This window comes from Macaca fascicularis, chromosome 17, assembly GCF_037993035.2.
Source record: "Macaca fascicularis isolate 582-1 chromosome 17, T2T-MFA8v1.1".
In the NCBI taxonomy this organism is placed as follows: Eukaryota; Metazoa; Chordata; class Mammalia; order Primates; family Cercopithecidae; genus Macaca; species Macaca fascicularis.
Window position 1 is genome coordinate 82,869,142 of NC_088391.1, and position 17,036 is coordinate 82,886,177.

The window sequence follows — 17,036 nt, forward strand, 5'->3', positions numbered from 1 at the left end:
GAGTTCTTTGTAGGTTCTGGATATTAGCCCTTTGTCAGATGAGTAGATTGCAAAGATTTTCTCCCATTCTGTAGGTTGTCTGTTCACTCTGATGGTATTTTCTTTTGCTGTGCAGAAGCTCTTTAGTTTAATTAGATCCCATTTGTCAATTTTGGCTTTTGTTGCCATTGCTTTTGGTGTTTCAGACATGAAGTCCTTGCCCATGCCTATGTCCTGAATGGTATTACCTAGGTTTTCTTCTAGGGTTTTTATGGTTTTAGGTCTAAGATTTAAGTCTCTAATCCATCTTGAATTAATTTTTGTATAAGGTGTAAGGAAGGGATCCAGTTTCAGCTTTCTACTGATGCCTCAATCTTTTTTTTTGGCTTAGGATTGTCTTGGCAATGCGGGCTCTTTTTTGGTTCCATATGAATTTTAAAGTAGTTTTTTCCAATTCTGTGAACATAGTCATTGGTAGCTTAATGGGGATAGCATTGAATCTATAAATTACCTTGGGCAGTATGGCCATTTTCATGATATTGATTCTTCCTATCCATGAGTATGGAATGTTCTTCCATTTGTTTGTGTCTTCTTTTATTACATTGAGCAGTGGTTTGTATTTCTCCTTGAAGAGGTCCTTCACAAACAAACGAGAAAACCTAGAAGAAATGGATAAATTCCTTGACACATACACTCTCCTAAGACTAAATCAGGAAGAAGTTGAATCCCCGAATAGGCCAGTAACAGGCTCTGAAATTGAGGCAATAAGTAATAGCCTACCAACCAAAAACAGTCCAAGACCAGATGGATTCACAGCCGAATTCTAGCAGAGGTACAAGGAAGAGCTGCTACCATTCCTTCTGAAACTATTCCAATCCATAGAAAAAGAGGGAATCCTCTCTAACCCATTTTATGTGGCCAGCATCATCCTGACACTAAAGCCTGGCAGAGACACACCAAAAAAAAAAAAAAAAAAAAGAGAGAGAGAATTTTAGACCAATATCCCTGATGAACATCGATGCAAAAATTCTCAATAAAATACTGGCAAACTGAATCCAGCAGCACATCAAAAAGCTTATCCATCACGATCAAGTAGGCTTCATCCCTGGGATGCAACGCTGGTTCTATATACGCAAATCAATAAACGTAATCCAGCATATAAACAGAACCAAAGACAAAAACCACATGATTATTTCAATAGCTGCAGAAAAGGCCTTTGAAAAAATTCAACAGCCATTCATGCTAAAAACTCTCAATAAATTCGGTATTGATGGTACATATCTCAAAATAATAAGAGCTATTTTTGACAAACCCACAACCAATATCATACTGAATGGGCAAAAACTGAAAGCATTCCCTTTGAAAACTGGAACAAGACAGGGATGCCCTCTCTCACTACTCCTATTCAATATAGTGTTGGAATTTCTGACCAGGGCAATCAGGCAGGAAAAAGAAATAAAGGGCATTCGATTAGGAAAATAGGAAGTCAAATTGTCCCTGTTTGCAGATGACATGATTGTTTATTTAGAAAACCCCATCATCTCAGTCCAAAGTTTAAGCTGATAAGCAACTTCAGCAAAGTCTCAGGATACAAAATCAATGTGCAAAAATCACAAGCATTCTTATACACCAATAACAGACAAACAGAAAGCCAAATCATGAGTGAACTCCCATTCACAAATTCAAATAGAATAAAACACCTAGGAATCCAACTTACAAGACTTAATTTTAAAATGCATTCCTGGAAAAGGCAAGTTAGTAGAACATTTCAAACTCATATAGCATTATGTGTGATTGACTATAGTTATAATTGATCATTTTATATTTGGACAGTCACTTTGAATCACATTAGGATAATTATAAATTGAAGATTTATTATCATTTGCTTTGAATTTTTGATTAAAAAATTTAAAACCATAAAAACAGATCTTTGACTATAATAAAGATATTTATTCTTTCTTGGTAAGATTGGGGAGGGGTTTAAGAAAAGCTAAGCAATGTTCTATTTTTTTTACATAGGCAAATGTTCATTTGTGTTACTTTTTAATTAGAGAGTTAATTTTTTTGAAAGGACAGCTTCCCAAACACTACTGATTAATTATGTGCAGTCATTAGTTTTTCATGTGAAAATATTATCTTTCAAATTCACACAGCTGCTTATTGTATGAAATGCAATGGGACTACTTACCTGCCACCTGACTAAACTGGCATGTGTAGATTCACACCTTGCCAAATGAGGAGTTAGTGTGAAGAGTGATTAATATCCATTCTTTAATGAGTTTCTAAGTCTTTCTGAACATGTTTTTATTCTATTTATTGCAGTGGTATGGTAAAATTTTCGTGTTGGTTCTGTACAAAGCATGATAATATCTTTATTAATGTTAATGACATCCATAAGATATCGTAAAATATTATATTCTTAATAGGAAATTTGTTATATATAAATGACAATAAAGATCATAATAAGCTCTCCTTAATTCCATTTATTTTGACTTCATTATTAAGTTTAAAAACATAGATGTCAAATTTTGACATTATTTATGTGTAATTATAAAGCCAAATAAATGTTAGAGATTAACTTAAAAGTAGTTTTGTGGCTCAACAATTGAAGTGAGATAGTGGGATCACAAAAGGCTTTATCATACTGAATTGATTCCACAGATGTCTCCTTTCTCTAAATCCCCTGTAAGCCTCCTATCTTCCATGAAAGGTTATTCCCATAAACCTGGCACATAAAATCAATCATATAACTCTTTTCCATTCTGAGATTTCAAGGGTTAGGACTGTCAACGTAGAGAAAAAGTGCTGTGTACAAGCTGAATGTACATAAGGTAACACTCACTCGACAATGGAATCCAGTATTTCCCGAGTATTTGAGGAAACTTACAAAAACCAAATCTCTAGTACTTGTTTTCACATTTGCTATCAGAACTAGGAAGGGATGCCTAGAAATAGTTTGAATGGAAAATTTATTCTTGTAGAAGCAGTTCACTTCACTGATGAGTAGATACAACGTATTTCCCAGACCTCCTTTTAAGCCAAGATAGCAACATTTTTACGAGAACCAAAGATAAAACCAATATTTAATCTCCTGGAAATTAGGAGATTTATGACTCTGGAAATGGAAAGAATTTTAATATCCAGCCACATAACCAAGTCATACAAGAACATAATAAACAAACTAATCAAACAACAACAAGAATAATGACCACAACATGGCCCCCATTCTGTCTTTAACCCCGATAGAAATAGCAATAAGGTAAAACAAGAAAGCTCTCATCAAGTGTTTTCTTCATCTGCTATGAATGATTTATTCTTACATTCTGTCCCAGTCCAATTATCAAAAAATTCTAAGACAGACCCCTTTAACTGATTTGTAATGAATTCCAGGGTCAGATTCCAGATATTGTTTCCCCCTGAAATTGTGTAAGTGCACATCAGAATACTATACTTTTGGTGTGAATCTGAGCCAAATTCTGTTGTATTCTAAATAAAGCGAAATTACTATCAGCCAATAGGGCATGGTATCAGGTTTAAACAGGACAATTTGGTGAAGTCAGGAGAAATGACTTCCTCCTGACGTGCTGTATATAGATTTATTACAACGCCTTTTAATATTTTATATATTCAACAGAGAGGGAACTAAGATCTTGTTAATCATCATTTAAAAACAATTTTGTAGAATGTAAATATATCAGGGCTTGCCTTTTTCCTTGTTAATGAAAAACAAATAGTGCTTGGGGAGCAAGTATTCCTATTCAACTGCTGTCACTCATTCCCAGCTCTGCTTAGAAGAAATAAGCACAGATGGTGGGTCTATTACTTCCCCAACAAAAAAATTTGCCTGTCTGTCTTTTTTGTGTTTTATTCCATCCTTCTCATTGTAATGTGAACAATATTTCAAGTCAAGAAACTTCTGTAGGGATCTTTGAAATGTTTTATCCATTACTTGTACATTAAAAAGGAAAAGAAGGAATTAGTGATTTATTAAAATGTCATGAGGGGAACTAAAAGTCTTTGTTACAAAAAAAATATTAATTTAGAGACCATGTTTTTTTACATGCAAATTAAAGTCTTTAGGAAAGTAAGGTTTTATATCAGACTTAGATTCTAAAGTTCTCATTTAATGATGACAGAACCGCTTAGTCTATATTAAACATACCTGTGTGGGTCTTTTATATGTATACTGTGGCTTAATGAAAGTTTGTCTATTGTAAACATATTAAGAAAAAGAGTTAAAAGGCTTTTTAACATAATTTTATAAGGCTGAAAATACATACAAACAGTAAACTACTCAAATCTTAACTGTACATCTCAATACTGTTTTTTAAACAAACTTAGCACTTCTGTGTATCCAGTACTAAAATCAGGAAACTTGATACTACTTTTTCTAGACACTATGTCATTGGGCAGCTCTTAGGGTGATTTGGAACACAACTGATTAGTTTTAAAATTTTTAGTCAATTAGATTATAGAATATGTTCTGTATCTTGCTTCTTTCATTCAATATTTAGTTTATAAGGTTTGTCACTCTTTTTGCATATAGTTATAATTCATTAGTTCTCATTGCTATATACTATATCATTATGCAAATATAATGTCCAATTTATGGTTATTTTGAATGGTGCTTCTCTGAGAATTCATGTATCTGTCTTTTGGTAAATGTTGCTGGGTATATGCCCAAGGTCATAAAATATGGTTAGATTTAGCATACATGGGAAATGGTGGTTTCTGTCAGTTTACATTTCCGTCCATATTGGGAGAGAGTTCCAGTTGCTCCACATCTTTGCCAATACTTGGTATCATTTCTGTTTTTTATTTGAACTGTTCTGATGTATATGTATCACTATTTCAATTGTGGTTATTTTGAACATTACATAACTGGAAGAGAATAACTGATTTTATTAAATCATATTTCATTTGAAGCAATGTGTGTCTACTTTGCAGTATTTTTCCTTTTTTATATGACTCATAAGAAGAGTGATCTGGAAATATTCAATAATATAACAACTTGGAATGAGATTTTCAATCAGCTATAATTCTAATAAATTTTATCTAAATATTATTTTAATGTATTAATAACACTGATAATTAAGAACAAAAACAGAAAGTAAGCAATTCCTTAGATTAACATTAAACAACATTCCTGCCTTTTTAAATAAACTTTTCTGGTCAGTAAGTAAATAACATAAATCAATTAATAGCTTAATTGAAATTAAGAGATAAGTCTCAGTTTTCATTGCCTATATTATATCTGTGTTTCTGGAGAAACAGAAAATCCGTATGACAAACCTACAGTCAGCTAGTTTCTTCTCACCCTGCCAGCAACTGTTATATTACTGTTTAACTGGTTATATGAAACCATTTGTTGAGGAGGGTTGTTTTGTTTTGCCTAGTTTTACTTTCTTTTTTTTTTTTTTTTTTTTTTTTTAAGGCAGCTCTGTTGCCCAGGCTTGAGGTCTATGAGTTTTATACTCATGGTCACATGGTCAGTGTGGTATGATCACAGCTCACTGCAGCATTAATATCCTGGGTTCATGTGATCCACCTTCCTCCACTTCCTGAATAGCTGGGACTATAGGCACATGCCACCACACCCGGCTTGTTGAGGAGGGTTTTGAAGAAAATCATGCATCCCTTCTTAATTATAAACAGTGAAACCTTAGAAAATGTAATTAAAGAAAAAAAATAACACTTCGCACCACGCTAATTGTATCTTTACTTTTTATTAGTTGGTTTCAGGATTGATACTTATTAGTGGTTGTATTTTGGAGTGGATGTTCCTTGCAGCACACTTTATATACACGGTGTGGCCTTACTTGAGTAACTTAAGTTACTTAATCTATCCAGATCCCAGATTCTCAACCTGTAGAATGGGAGTAATTATAATACAAATATTATATGGTGGTTTAGTCCAGGTCCTCCAAGAGGTAGATGTTGAAAAGGGGTTAAACACAAGAGGATTTTATTAAGGGAAACTCCTATGAGAGAAAATGGAGAGGAAGCTGAGTAAGCCTGGAAGAGCCCTCAGCTGTGAGGAGAGTCTGAACTAGAGTGAAGGAAAGAGGAAAGGAAGGTTGGGTGGAAGCACTGGAGCATGAAGTACAGTCTAAGGAAGGGTAAGAAAAGTCTTTAGGGAATCCTGAGCCAAGTCTGGTCCTCAGAGAGACCCTGTGTCTCCTAATGAGGGATCTGCATTAGCAATCCTGCTGCCCTCAGTCATTGACTGAGGGGCAGATGCAGAAATAGATTTTAGAGTGAAGCAGCAAGTGGCCTTAGTCAATCAGGCTTCCTGTACATGAGGTCTATGAGTTTCTTATTCATGATCACCAAAAGATGTTTATCATGAATTGACAAACTCTAGATAGAGTAAAGCAATGCCTAAATTGTAGTTATGCACTTATCTATTTATTTATTCATATTATTCATTATCATTATGAATATTCAACACATTAATAAAAGAGCCACATGTGCAATCTACTTGGGATATTGGGAGTATAAAGAATAACACAGCAGTGCTACAGATAATTTAAGAGACAGTTACTCTCTCTCTCTCTTTTTATATATCTGTATATATACACACATATTTATACTCATATATATGAGTATAAAATTTTATTTTTCTAAAATAAAGAATAATGGGTTTCCTTCTACTTTTTGTTATTGATGTATACTGCCAAATCCCTAACAGATACTAGAATACTTAACTCTAAGCTCCCTCCATGCCTATAAAAAGAAGTGAGTTCAAGGTTATATTTTAAATCAAAAGATTTATTAATATTATTATTTTTATCATGTCCAATGGATATTATCATTATTAAAAAGTTTAATCACTTATTATTACTTGAAGGACCTAGTTAGGAAATGTTCAATCCAATTCTTAAAACTGGTCACTGGAAGTACATTGTCTTGGAAAGAACTGCATATTTCTTGAAACCCCTTTCATATAGCCACAGTCTCAAACATAGAACCTTCTTTTATTTTCTTCAAAGATTTTTCTGTTTCTGTAGAAAATTCAGAGGGTGTTTATGGATACTGCAATACTCTGCTCAAATATAGGGAAGGAAAGTTACATTAAAATTAGAATGTATTTGCTGAAAAGTATTATGATATTTAATGTAAGCAAACAAATTACTCAGATGATAGTGTTTGTTTTAATTTTTAAATGTCTCTTTAATTTCAATAGTTTTTGGAGCACAAGTGGTTTTGGTAACATGGATGACTTGTATAATGGTGAAGTCTGAGGTTTTATTGCACCTGTCACCCGAGTAGTGTACATTGTACCAAACATGTAGTTTTTTATCCATTGCCCCCCCACCCCCCGCCGCCAACTTCCCCATTCTGAGTCTCCAGAATCCACTATCTCACTAAATGGAGAATCTTAAATATTCAAGGTGGAATCTTCGGAGTGTGGCCCTCTATCCATTGCTTTCCACCATTTGTACTCTCTGTTTTGTGAATAGAGGTCCGTTCTCCCTGTCTGCTTTGTTCACGTACCTTTTCCATTTTCCTTGCTGGGATGACATCCTTTGCCCTGAAGTTCTCATTAACCATACCACAGCTGGCCTCTTCTTACCTCAGTACATCTAAGGCTACCTAAAAGTTACAACTTCTCTCTTAGTTTTTCCCTAGTCTGAGTCCAAATGGACTTCTCCATATCCAGAATGTCTACTACCTGTCCTATCTTTCCTCATGCTTGGCATGTGCAGTTCCTTCCAACTACTTTCATAATGTTGTATTTTAACTGTTGAGTTGTATTTATATTATGCTATTCTTCCAGGCAAATAAGGGTATTTATATTGCTGAAATCTATGGTATTTTTAAAATGTAATAAAATGTAATGAATAAACATACAAATGAATGAGTTAATTGCTATATTCCTGGTTAAGTAATGAGCGTTATGAGGACAAAAATTGAGTCTTACACCTTCTTATAATTCTAGTCACTTAGTACAGGAGTTGGAATATAGCATGCACTTAAGACATCTTTGTGACTAATGAATTTAAATATATTTATTAATTCTAAGTTGACATTATATGATTGTAATTTGGGGAAGGTAGTGAAATTTCAAATGGCTTTCACCACTTGTGAAATGACCCTTTTACACACCACATGATGTACCAGATCTTTGTTTAGGTGAACCTAAGTGAAAGCGGATTGTTTCCTCTACTTAGAAAATATTTTGCAGATTTCAGTTCTTTATATATTTGATTATTTAAACTTTTACAGTTATGGTTTATGATATTGATTTGTAAAGTTATATAATTTATATATATTTAATATATTTTATATATATCATATATATATATGCCACGTGTGTTATCTGCTTGGAATATTGGGAGAGTAAAGAATAACATACCAGTGCCACAAAGGATTTAAGAGATGCGCTCTCTCTCTCTCTGTGTGTATGTGTGTGTGTGTGTGTGTGTGTATATATATATATATATATAAAAATAAAATTTTATTTTTCGAAAATAAAGAATATTATTACACATTAACAACATAGGTATAATTGTTTTCCTTATACTGTTTGTTATTGGTGGATACTGCCAAATCCCTAATGAATACTGGAATTCTTAACTCTAAGTCCCTCTATGCCTGCAAAAAGAAATGGGTTCAAGCTTATTTTAAAAATCAAAAGGTTTATTAATAACGTTATTTTTATCATGTCCAACTGATATTATCATTATTAAAAAGTTTCATCACTTTTTACTTGGAGGAGCTAATTAGGAAATAGATATATAAAATATATATATCAGGCTAGTATACATACATATAATATATACATACATATATATTACATATATGTGTATATATTTTATATACATGTATACATATGTACTATATATGTATATATTATACTATATATTGTATATGTATTATATATAATTATGCATATATAGTATATATGTGCTGCAGTATATATACATATAATATACATATATAATGTATACATGTATACATATATGTGCATATATCTATATACAATATATAATGTAATTATATATTATATATGTATATATACTACTATATATTATATATATTAGGCTACTATATATATAGTAGTGTGTATATATGTAATATATAGTAGCCTAATACTTAAAAAATAGGATAGGAACTGCATAACATAAGCTGACTTAGACAATATGGGTGCAGACATATGTATAATGCAGCAAGACCTTATAACAAAGTGAGTAATATATTAACTCTTTGTAGCATATTGTTAAGTAGTATTAGAAAAGAAATTTAATTTTTGCTTGGGTCCATTGAGTGAATAACATTATTTTTAGAATAATCTAATGGCACGATAAGCATTTCTGTGCCAAGAGAAAAATACATTGGTGTATTCTCTGAAGGAGGAAATTCTGACCTGAAATATGTTCACACAGCTGTGGCAGATAATACTCTGATCAGGTACTAAGTCATATATCTTTCACATTTCCCTTGCCAGTTATACTCAACGTGTGGTTGGAAATGGAATCAAAGCCCAGTCTGGAAATCCCGAAGTCAAAGTCAAGGGAACTGATCCTGTGATAAATCAGATTATTGATAAACTGAAGCACGTTATTCAGGTAAGTTCTGATCCTATATTTATTAGTAAATTCAGTAATAAATAATAAGTGGCTACTTTCTATCACATTTGATAAATATGTTAATCCTATCAGATAATCCTACCTAAAATATTGTAACAGGACATTTGGAATTATTTGTATCAGGACATTTGGAAATATTTAATGATTTTTGTATGCAGTCAATATGCAGTGGTATTTTAATGCTGGACAATCTGTATCTGTGAAAAGCAAGCCTCAGCCTCAGCATTTCAATAGTGAGAATCTCAGCATATGCTTTGTCTTCAGTGAATAAGTTTGAACATGGGAATCACTGTGACCATTAAAGAAAACACATATAAGACCATAGAAGATGCCAGAGTTATCTTTCAGGTAATTATCTGAATGTTGCTATGACAGCTTTGCAGCATTTTGATACAAGTTAGGTCATAGATGAATAATATGTATTTATAATATTTATTTCCTATAACACCTTTTACATGTTATCTTATAATCTAGCAAATGGTTGTTTATGAAATACTTCTGTTTTGTCTTCAATAATACTTTTCATCAAGTGAGTGTGTATTGCTGTTTTTAATACATGGCAAATGAAGCATGAACATATTTATCAAAATAATATTTCACTGAAATAGTCTATTAATTAGAACCAAACATTGTGTTGCATGTTGTGACTATTACTCTCCATTCTGCATCTATTGATGTTTGGGGTAAGAAAGCCTATTTTTTGTTTTAGTTATTAGCCATTTTCAAAAATTTATATTGGAATATACTTTCATTGTTCCTAAGCAAAACTTTGTATGGGTAGTTGATATTTATTTCTAGTATCATGGGTCAGAAACAATACCTGAATAGTACAGAGTTTTTATTGCATACAACATATCCAAGAGTCAATAGTAGACTTCTCATAATTGTTCTGCAAAGACAAAGCTTAAGTTTTTGCAGACCAGTTCTTAGACTCCCATTTTCACAAGAGTCCCTATATCTCAAGGAAAGGATACATAAGAAGGACATGGGGGTTGGCGTCCAATACCATAGATTTCTCCCTTCTGCGAGGCAACAATGGCTTATTCTACCATTGATACCTGTAGAAAACAGAGCTCTTGCCCTGGCTGTCAAAACCAAAAATAAATTCTATTAGAAAAGTCTAAGAGAAAAGTGGTATCATGACTACTGATGAGTTAAACCTCCCAGCCTCTGCTGAGCTGGTCCAGTTGGTACCTCACAGTATCGTCCACTATAGTATAACATGTACATCTAGATTATTTGAAAATTTGAGTGCATAATTGATGATATAATCAAAAGAGCTTTAATAGTAATCAGCTCCTCTCATTGAGGAGTGAGTACAATCTCACTGTGAGAACATGGTGATATCTTTGTGGTTTCTTAAGTGGGGTAAGCATTTCACAGAGGGTGCAGGAAGGAAAAACAGACCTTAAGTGCACATTTATTCAGTCTCATTCTTTTATATTTCTTTGGTTGTAGTAAGGTATATAATATATGTAATATATTAGTGCAATAGCACATAAGTATAATTTACAAATACATAAATATACATATTAACTGGGCACTTATTCAGTTTTTTAAATAAGATATGTACAGGATGAAAGCAGAATGGAAACCCTATTACAGATAATAAGGATGGTGCTATTCCATAAGAAGTGCACGTTATAAGAAAACACATTCGCAGAGGAACACATAGATACCCAAGATAGAAAGGATAATCAAAACCCTTAGGAGGAGGGTTCACATATTTATTGCCCATTCAGCAAAACACTGCCCCCCTCCTCCACCATTTCTGGTTTTGTAGGTTTCAAAGCCATAGCCTTTTCAAGGTGGCAGAGGGAAGTCATCCTGCCTTTCTTTTTTAGCTTCTGTGTGAACTTGAGTCCGATTCTTTAATCTTTATAGGAATGTGCAGATCTCCAATTATTCATGCTTAAGTTTCATTCTGGGGTTGCAAGAGAATATCAAATACAATGCTACCTTTGAGGTCTATCCTTTTAAGGTCTGCTAGAATTATATGATTGAAATTTAGATTTTTATAGAGGATAGCAGAAAGTTCTGTCTTGCACAGGTGTCACTGAAACATTCACCTTTAATGCCTAAGAATATGCTCTTTCATAAACTGTTCTCCTGGAGATGAAGAGAAATGTTTTACTTTGCCAAACTTTTGACTACTGACAATGCACATATGCCCTGGCAGGGATGGCTATTGTACTGTCAATATCAAGGGATGGCTAACAGCACCTCCACAATGTCAGCTATGAAAGGATTCAGAAAATAGCCTTCTGTGAGAATTTATTAATTTAGGAGTAGGGCCATGGAAGATGTCAACATAGGAATAGGTTTCAGATCCTAATATGTAGATTTATATGATCACTTCTTAGTGTTTGTATAAAATTTTCTGTATTTTTTTTATCATAAGAGATATTAAATTTACTTTCCACCTTTGTGCTATGAAAAATGCCATCTCTCACCACAGGGACATACGTGTATTAAAGAATATGGAAGTAAGCCAGCCATAATAGCAAAAATTGCCTGCATACACTCATCCAAAAATACCTTTTTCGGGCTGCCATTGATCTGAACCTTATTTCTACCCTGAATTGTCTGCAATTAGAGTCATGAAGGAAATAGATAAAGATTTTTACTTGGAAAATGTCACTTTTTAATGTTTTAATAATTAATTCATTCAAAATACTCAACAAATACTCACTGAGTTTCTAGTATGGTCCTGGTTTTGTACAGGCACTGAGGTTAAAGTGGTGAATAAAGCAGACACAACCCTGCTCTCATGGGTTTTCCATTGTAAGAAAAAAGTAAATAAACAGTAAATAAAACCAGTATTGTGACCGACACATGTTATAAACAAAACCAAACAGGATGAGGTAGGGAAAGATATTTTAAGAAGAATGTGCTGGTGAAGGCCACTCAGGGGGAGATGTTTGGGTTGATACTGAACAAGGAGAAGAAAGGAGTCACAGGAAAACTTGTGAGAACTATGTCTGGGGCAGAAGGAAAAGTAGGTGCAAAGGCCCTGTGGCAGGAATACGTTTATTTTATTCAGAGAACAGAAGGCCATGCAGCTAAAACAGAGTGAGTTAAAGGGAGGAGGTAAACATACATCAGGCTCTGGGGAGTCTAGTAGGCTCTGGTAAAGAGTTTATCTTTTCTCCTAAGTGGACTAAGAAGTCATTTAAAAACTGTAAGCGGAAGCTACTGGGGTGCAGTGGCTCATGCATGTAATCTCAGCACTTTGGGAGGCTGAGGAGGGTGGATTACCTGAAGTCAGGAGTTTGAGACCAGCCTGGCCAACGTGGTGAAACCCTATCTCTACTAAAAATACAAAATTTAGCCGGGCATGGTGGCACACGCCTGTAATCCCAGCTACTCAGGAGACTGAGGCAGGAGAATCCCTTGAACCCAGGGGTCGGAACTTTCAGTGAGCCAAGATGGCTCCACTGCACTCTAGCTGGGGTGACAGGGCAAAACTCTGTCTCAAAATAAATAAATAAATAATCACAAATTTAATAAATAAATAAAAACTGCAAACAGAAGCTGATACAATTTAATTTATGTTTTATGAGGACTTCACTATGAAAAATTGACCCTGCATGCAAGAATGAAAAAAGACAGTAGTACACACAGAAGACCACATAATTGAAACTGGAATAGTAAGAGTGGATAAGCTGATTTAGACATATATTGGAAGTGGGGTTATTGTGATTTGTTAATCGATTGGAAGCCTGGGAGGTAGAAGAAAGTTGATAGCAAGGTTTGGTGGGATGATAGTGCCACTAAGTGATAAAAAGAATTCTGAGAGAAGAGTAGGTCTGATGGAGAGTCCCTGGGATTGATTAAAAATCAGTGGTTTTGTTAAATGTGAGATGCTTATTAGATACCCAAGAGGAATGTGCAGAACTCAGGGAGACTACACAACTGGAGGTGTGTGTTTGTAAGCACAGCATGTGGATAGTACTTAAGCCTTGAGATTGTATAAGGTTGTTACCTTTCCTTTAGAGTATAAATTCACACCAAAACTGTTAGTGGAGACTCTAAGACAATGGAATCATACAAAAAAATTGTATTGCAAAAACCTATGAATGGATAAAACGTTTTATTAAATTTATTTGTCATCTTTTATATACTTAGACAATTGATCTAGGACAGAGAAGATACTTAATAACATTAATTTTTTTCTTACTCTAAGAATAATGTCTCGGGAGGCAGAGGCTGCAGTGAACTGAGATCAGGTCACTGCATTCTAGCTCCAGAGACTCTGTCTCACAACAACAGCAACAACAACAAAAAATAATAATGAATGCTCATCAGAAGGAATTGAATTTTATTATTCTAGGAAATCTGATGGAAAAAGTGAAAAATAAATATTGATACCATTTATAAAACAATGAAAAAGACTTACAAGAGAAAGCATCTAGGCTTTTTTCTATACTTAATTATGCATATAAATACATCAGTACTTCACTTCAAAAAATAAGATCATAGGGTACATTTGATTTTGTGATATGAACTGCTCACCTGATCACACAAAACAAGTACTTTTCCATGGCATTAAATATTCTGCTATCTGGTTGTTAGTGCTGGCATATTATCCTATCATATGGAAAGATTACAGTTTTACTTCACCCAGTCACCTAAAGTTGGATATTTAGGTTGTGACCAGTTTTTTATGATAATAAAGACTAATAGGAATATCAGTAGACATAAAATGTTTTTGGCATCTTTTTTTCTTGTAATACATTCTACAAATTGAAACTAACAATATGTTCCTTAATAATTTTCTTTTGATACATATTGCCACATTTTTCTCAAGGGAAGTTATAGCTAACAGAAAGTGTCAGCTTTCTCTGCATGGTAAGGGTGTGGGTGGAAGCTTGGCAGTGACCCTGAGACATGTTGATATAAAACATCATTGGGCTCTCTAGAGACCAAGGTAGCAGTCCTGTACAAATGTTAGCCTGAGCTGGGTGTCACCTGGGAGTACTCCAAGGACGTCCAAAAGAAATATTTTAGTTAGAAGACAATTTATAAGAAAAATTTTGGCCAGGTGTGGTGGCTCACGCCTGTAATCCCAGCATTTTGAGAGGCTGAGGCAGACAGATCACGAGGTCAGGAGTTCAAGACCATCCTGGCCAATCTGGTGAAACCCCATCCCTACTAAAAATACAAAAATTAGCAGGGAATTGTGGCGTGCACGTGTAGTCCCAGATACTAGGGAGGCTGAGGCAAAAGAATTGCTTGAACCCAGGAGGTGGAGTTTGCAGTGAGCTGGGATCATGCTGCTGCACTCCAGCCTGGGTGACAGAGTGAGACTCTGTAGAAAGAAAGAAAGAAAGAGAGAAAGAGAAAGAAAGAGAGAGAGAGAGAGCGAGAGGGAGGGTGGGAGAGAGGGAGGAAGGGGAAGGGAGGGGAGGGGACGGGAGGGGAGGGGAGGGGAGAACGTTTATTTCATCATTTGGGATAAGCCCTATATTTACATCCTGCACACATCCCCTCTTCTCCACCCCCCCCACCCCACCCCACAAAAGCTGGGATCTGATGTAAACAGAGACCTTTGGATTATAGCTTGATCCTTAAGGAGTATCTCAGAAACTTCAATGTTCCTTCACTCCCTCTGCCAATCCTTCTGAATTGAGAATGGGAACCTTGGCAACAGAGGGGAGTCATGCACCTCCCTTTTCCATCTGTGACTGACGTCTTTCTCCAGGTCAGTCATTGTGCAAATTCTCAGAGTTGCTTTCTGGCACTTTCCTGCATTCCAAAGCCTGTTTCTGAAATGGGCAATATTTGTCCTTTTGAAAATCATCCGTGATAAATGTGGTATAGCCAATGGCCAGTGAAAATTTTCCTAAAGGGAGAGAACACTTATTCCTAAATGTTAACATTAACTTTTTCAGATGTTTGAGTCAGACTCAATTGCCTTTTAATATTATAGATTGAAAACAACACTTGGTTCATCTTAGTATATCTGATTGAGGAAATGTGAGAGCCTTTTTAATTTAGACTTGCTCACCTAGCAAACTTACTTTGAAACTTCTTGGTCATATTATGTTTGTTTACAGGAAAGTTGTCAGCAAAAAAGTCACAGTTATGCAGCAATTTATCTTTAAACACTAAATGACATCTATCATTTTTCAAAGAAAATAATGTCAGCAGTTAAAATCCTAACTGCTGAGCACTGTTAGTTGAGAATTATAATGCCCCATTGCTTAGAAATTAATTTACCTACTTTCAATATGAAACATAAAAAGTAATATCACAGCAATTTTCTGGATTTATTTTATTGCAAAACCAATAAATGTTACAGTGTTGTTAAAAGTAGTAGATTTAAGAAACATTTTATTTCCTTAAACCTAACAATTCAAATAGCATAAAAGAGTATTATGTTTCTATTAAATATTCATTTTTATAGAGACCAAAACTTCTTTACAAAAGTCTTCATGTGTAATATAAATTTGATTTTTAGATGTGAGGAAAGCAATAATCATAACCATTGCCTAAATCCACAAAATAAGTAGGTATTCTGTAATATGTATCACAGTAATAACAATGGAGTGGATTCAGGCAGAGATGAGAGACACTCTGATTTTAGTAGAAAAAGACTGCTAAATTACCTCTTAGTCTTTTCTTCACTCTGTTCTTAGGATACGAATATAATAAATATAACTTTAGAACTGTGATACACTGAGAAAAGGTTCTAATTTAAATCTCGAGAGATGGTTACACAGGTAGTATTTACACACAGACACACACACACACACACAATCACAGGAGTTTGAAAAAATGTCAGTATCTCTGAATTTTTGAATTCTGAAAGCTGTCCAAGCTTTTATCATTAAATCCCTTGCTACAAAACAAATTTTAGAAACATCCTTTCCTGTTGTTAATAGCCTGTGGTAGTCCTACAGAATGAGTTCACCGTAACTGATTCGTCAATTTCTAATTGCAAATTCTTTGACCACAGCATGTCAGGGGATTCTGTGAGCTTATTTCACTTCTATAGACTCATTCCCTTGGTCAGGGAATTGCCACAACACTCTGACTCCTTTCCTTGCAACTCCATTACATGACATTGTCACATCTCCAGGCTTATGATACTAACATTCCGGAGAGACGAACAGTTCTTGATTTTGAATTAGCAATGCAGTAGTGATCAAAACAGATTTAGTTAGTTATCTTTTGGTTCAGAAGAAAGTGTTGGATGTGCACTCAGTAACTTTCAGTGGTCATCTAATTTAGCAATTAGTTTGTCTGAGTAAATTCAATGGAAGGCCGCTTTCTGGAATGGGTGGTGTAATGCACTGACTTCACTATTAGACATTTCATTTAAAAAAATCAATTGTCCGCATAAAACAACCATGTCAATCAGTGTATACTCAACTGGAAAGGAAAGTTTGAGAACTTTTTTTTTTTTTTTAAAGTAATGGGATTCAGATTGGCCATTGGTAATTTACGTTTGATTAAAGC

General features: G+C 34.3%; 1 protein-coding gene across 2 annotated transcripts in view; it reads left to right on the plus strand.

Moving 5' to 3' along the window:
- The window catches only part of GPC5 (glypican 5), a 1,453,194-nt gene that overhangs the window by 504,565 nt on the left and 931,593 nt on the right, over nucleotides 1-17,036 (plus strand). For both annotated transcript variants that reach the window (XM_005586085.5, XM_065533383.2), the window contains exon 6: nucleotides 9,431-9,551. In XM_005586085.5, the coding sequence (XP_005586142.3) occupies nucleotides 9,431-9,551 (121 nt within the window). The remainder of the gene's footprint in view (nucleotides 1-9,430; nucleotides 9,552-17,036) is intronic.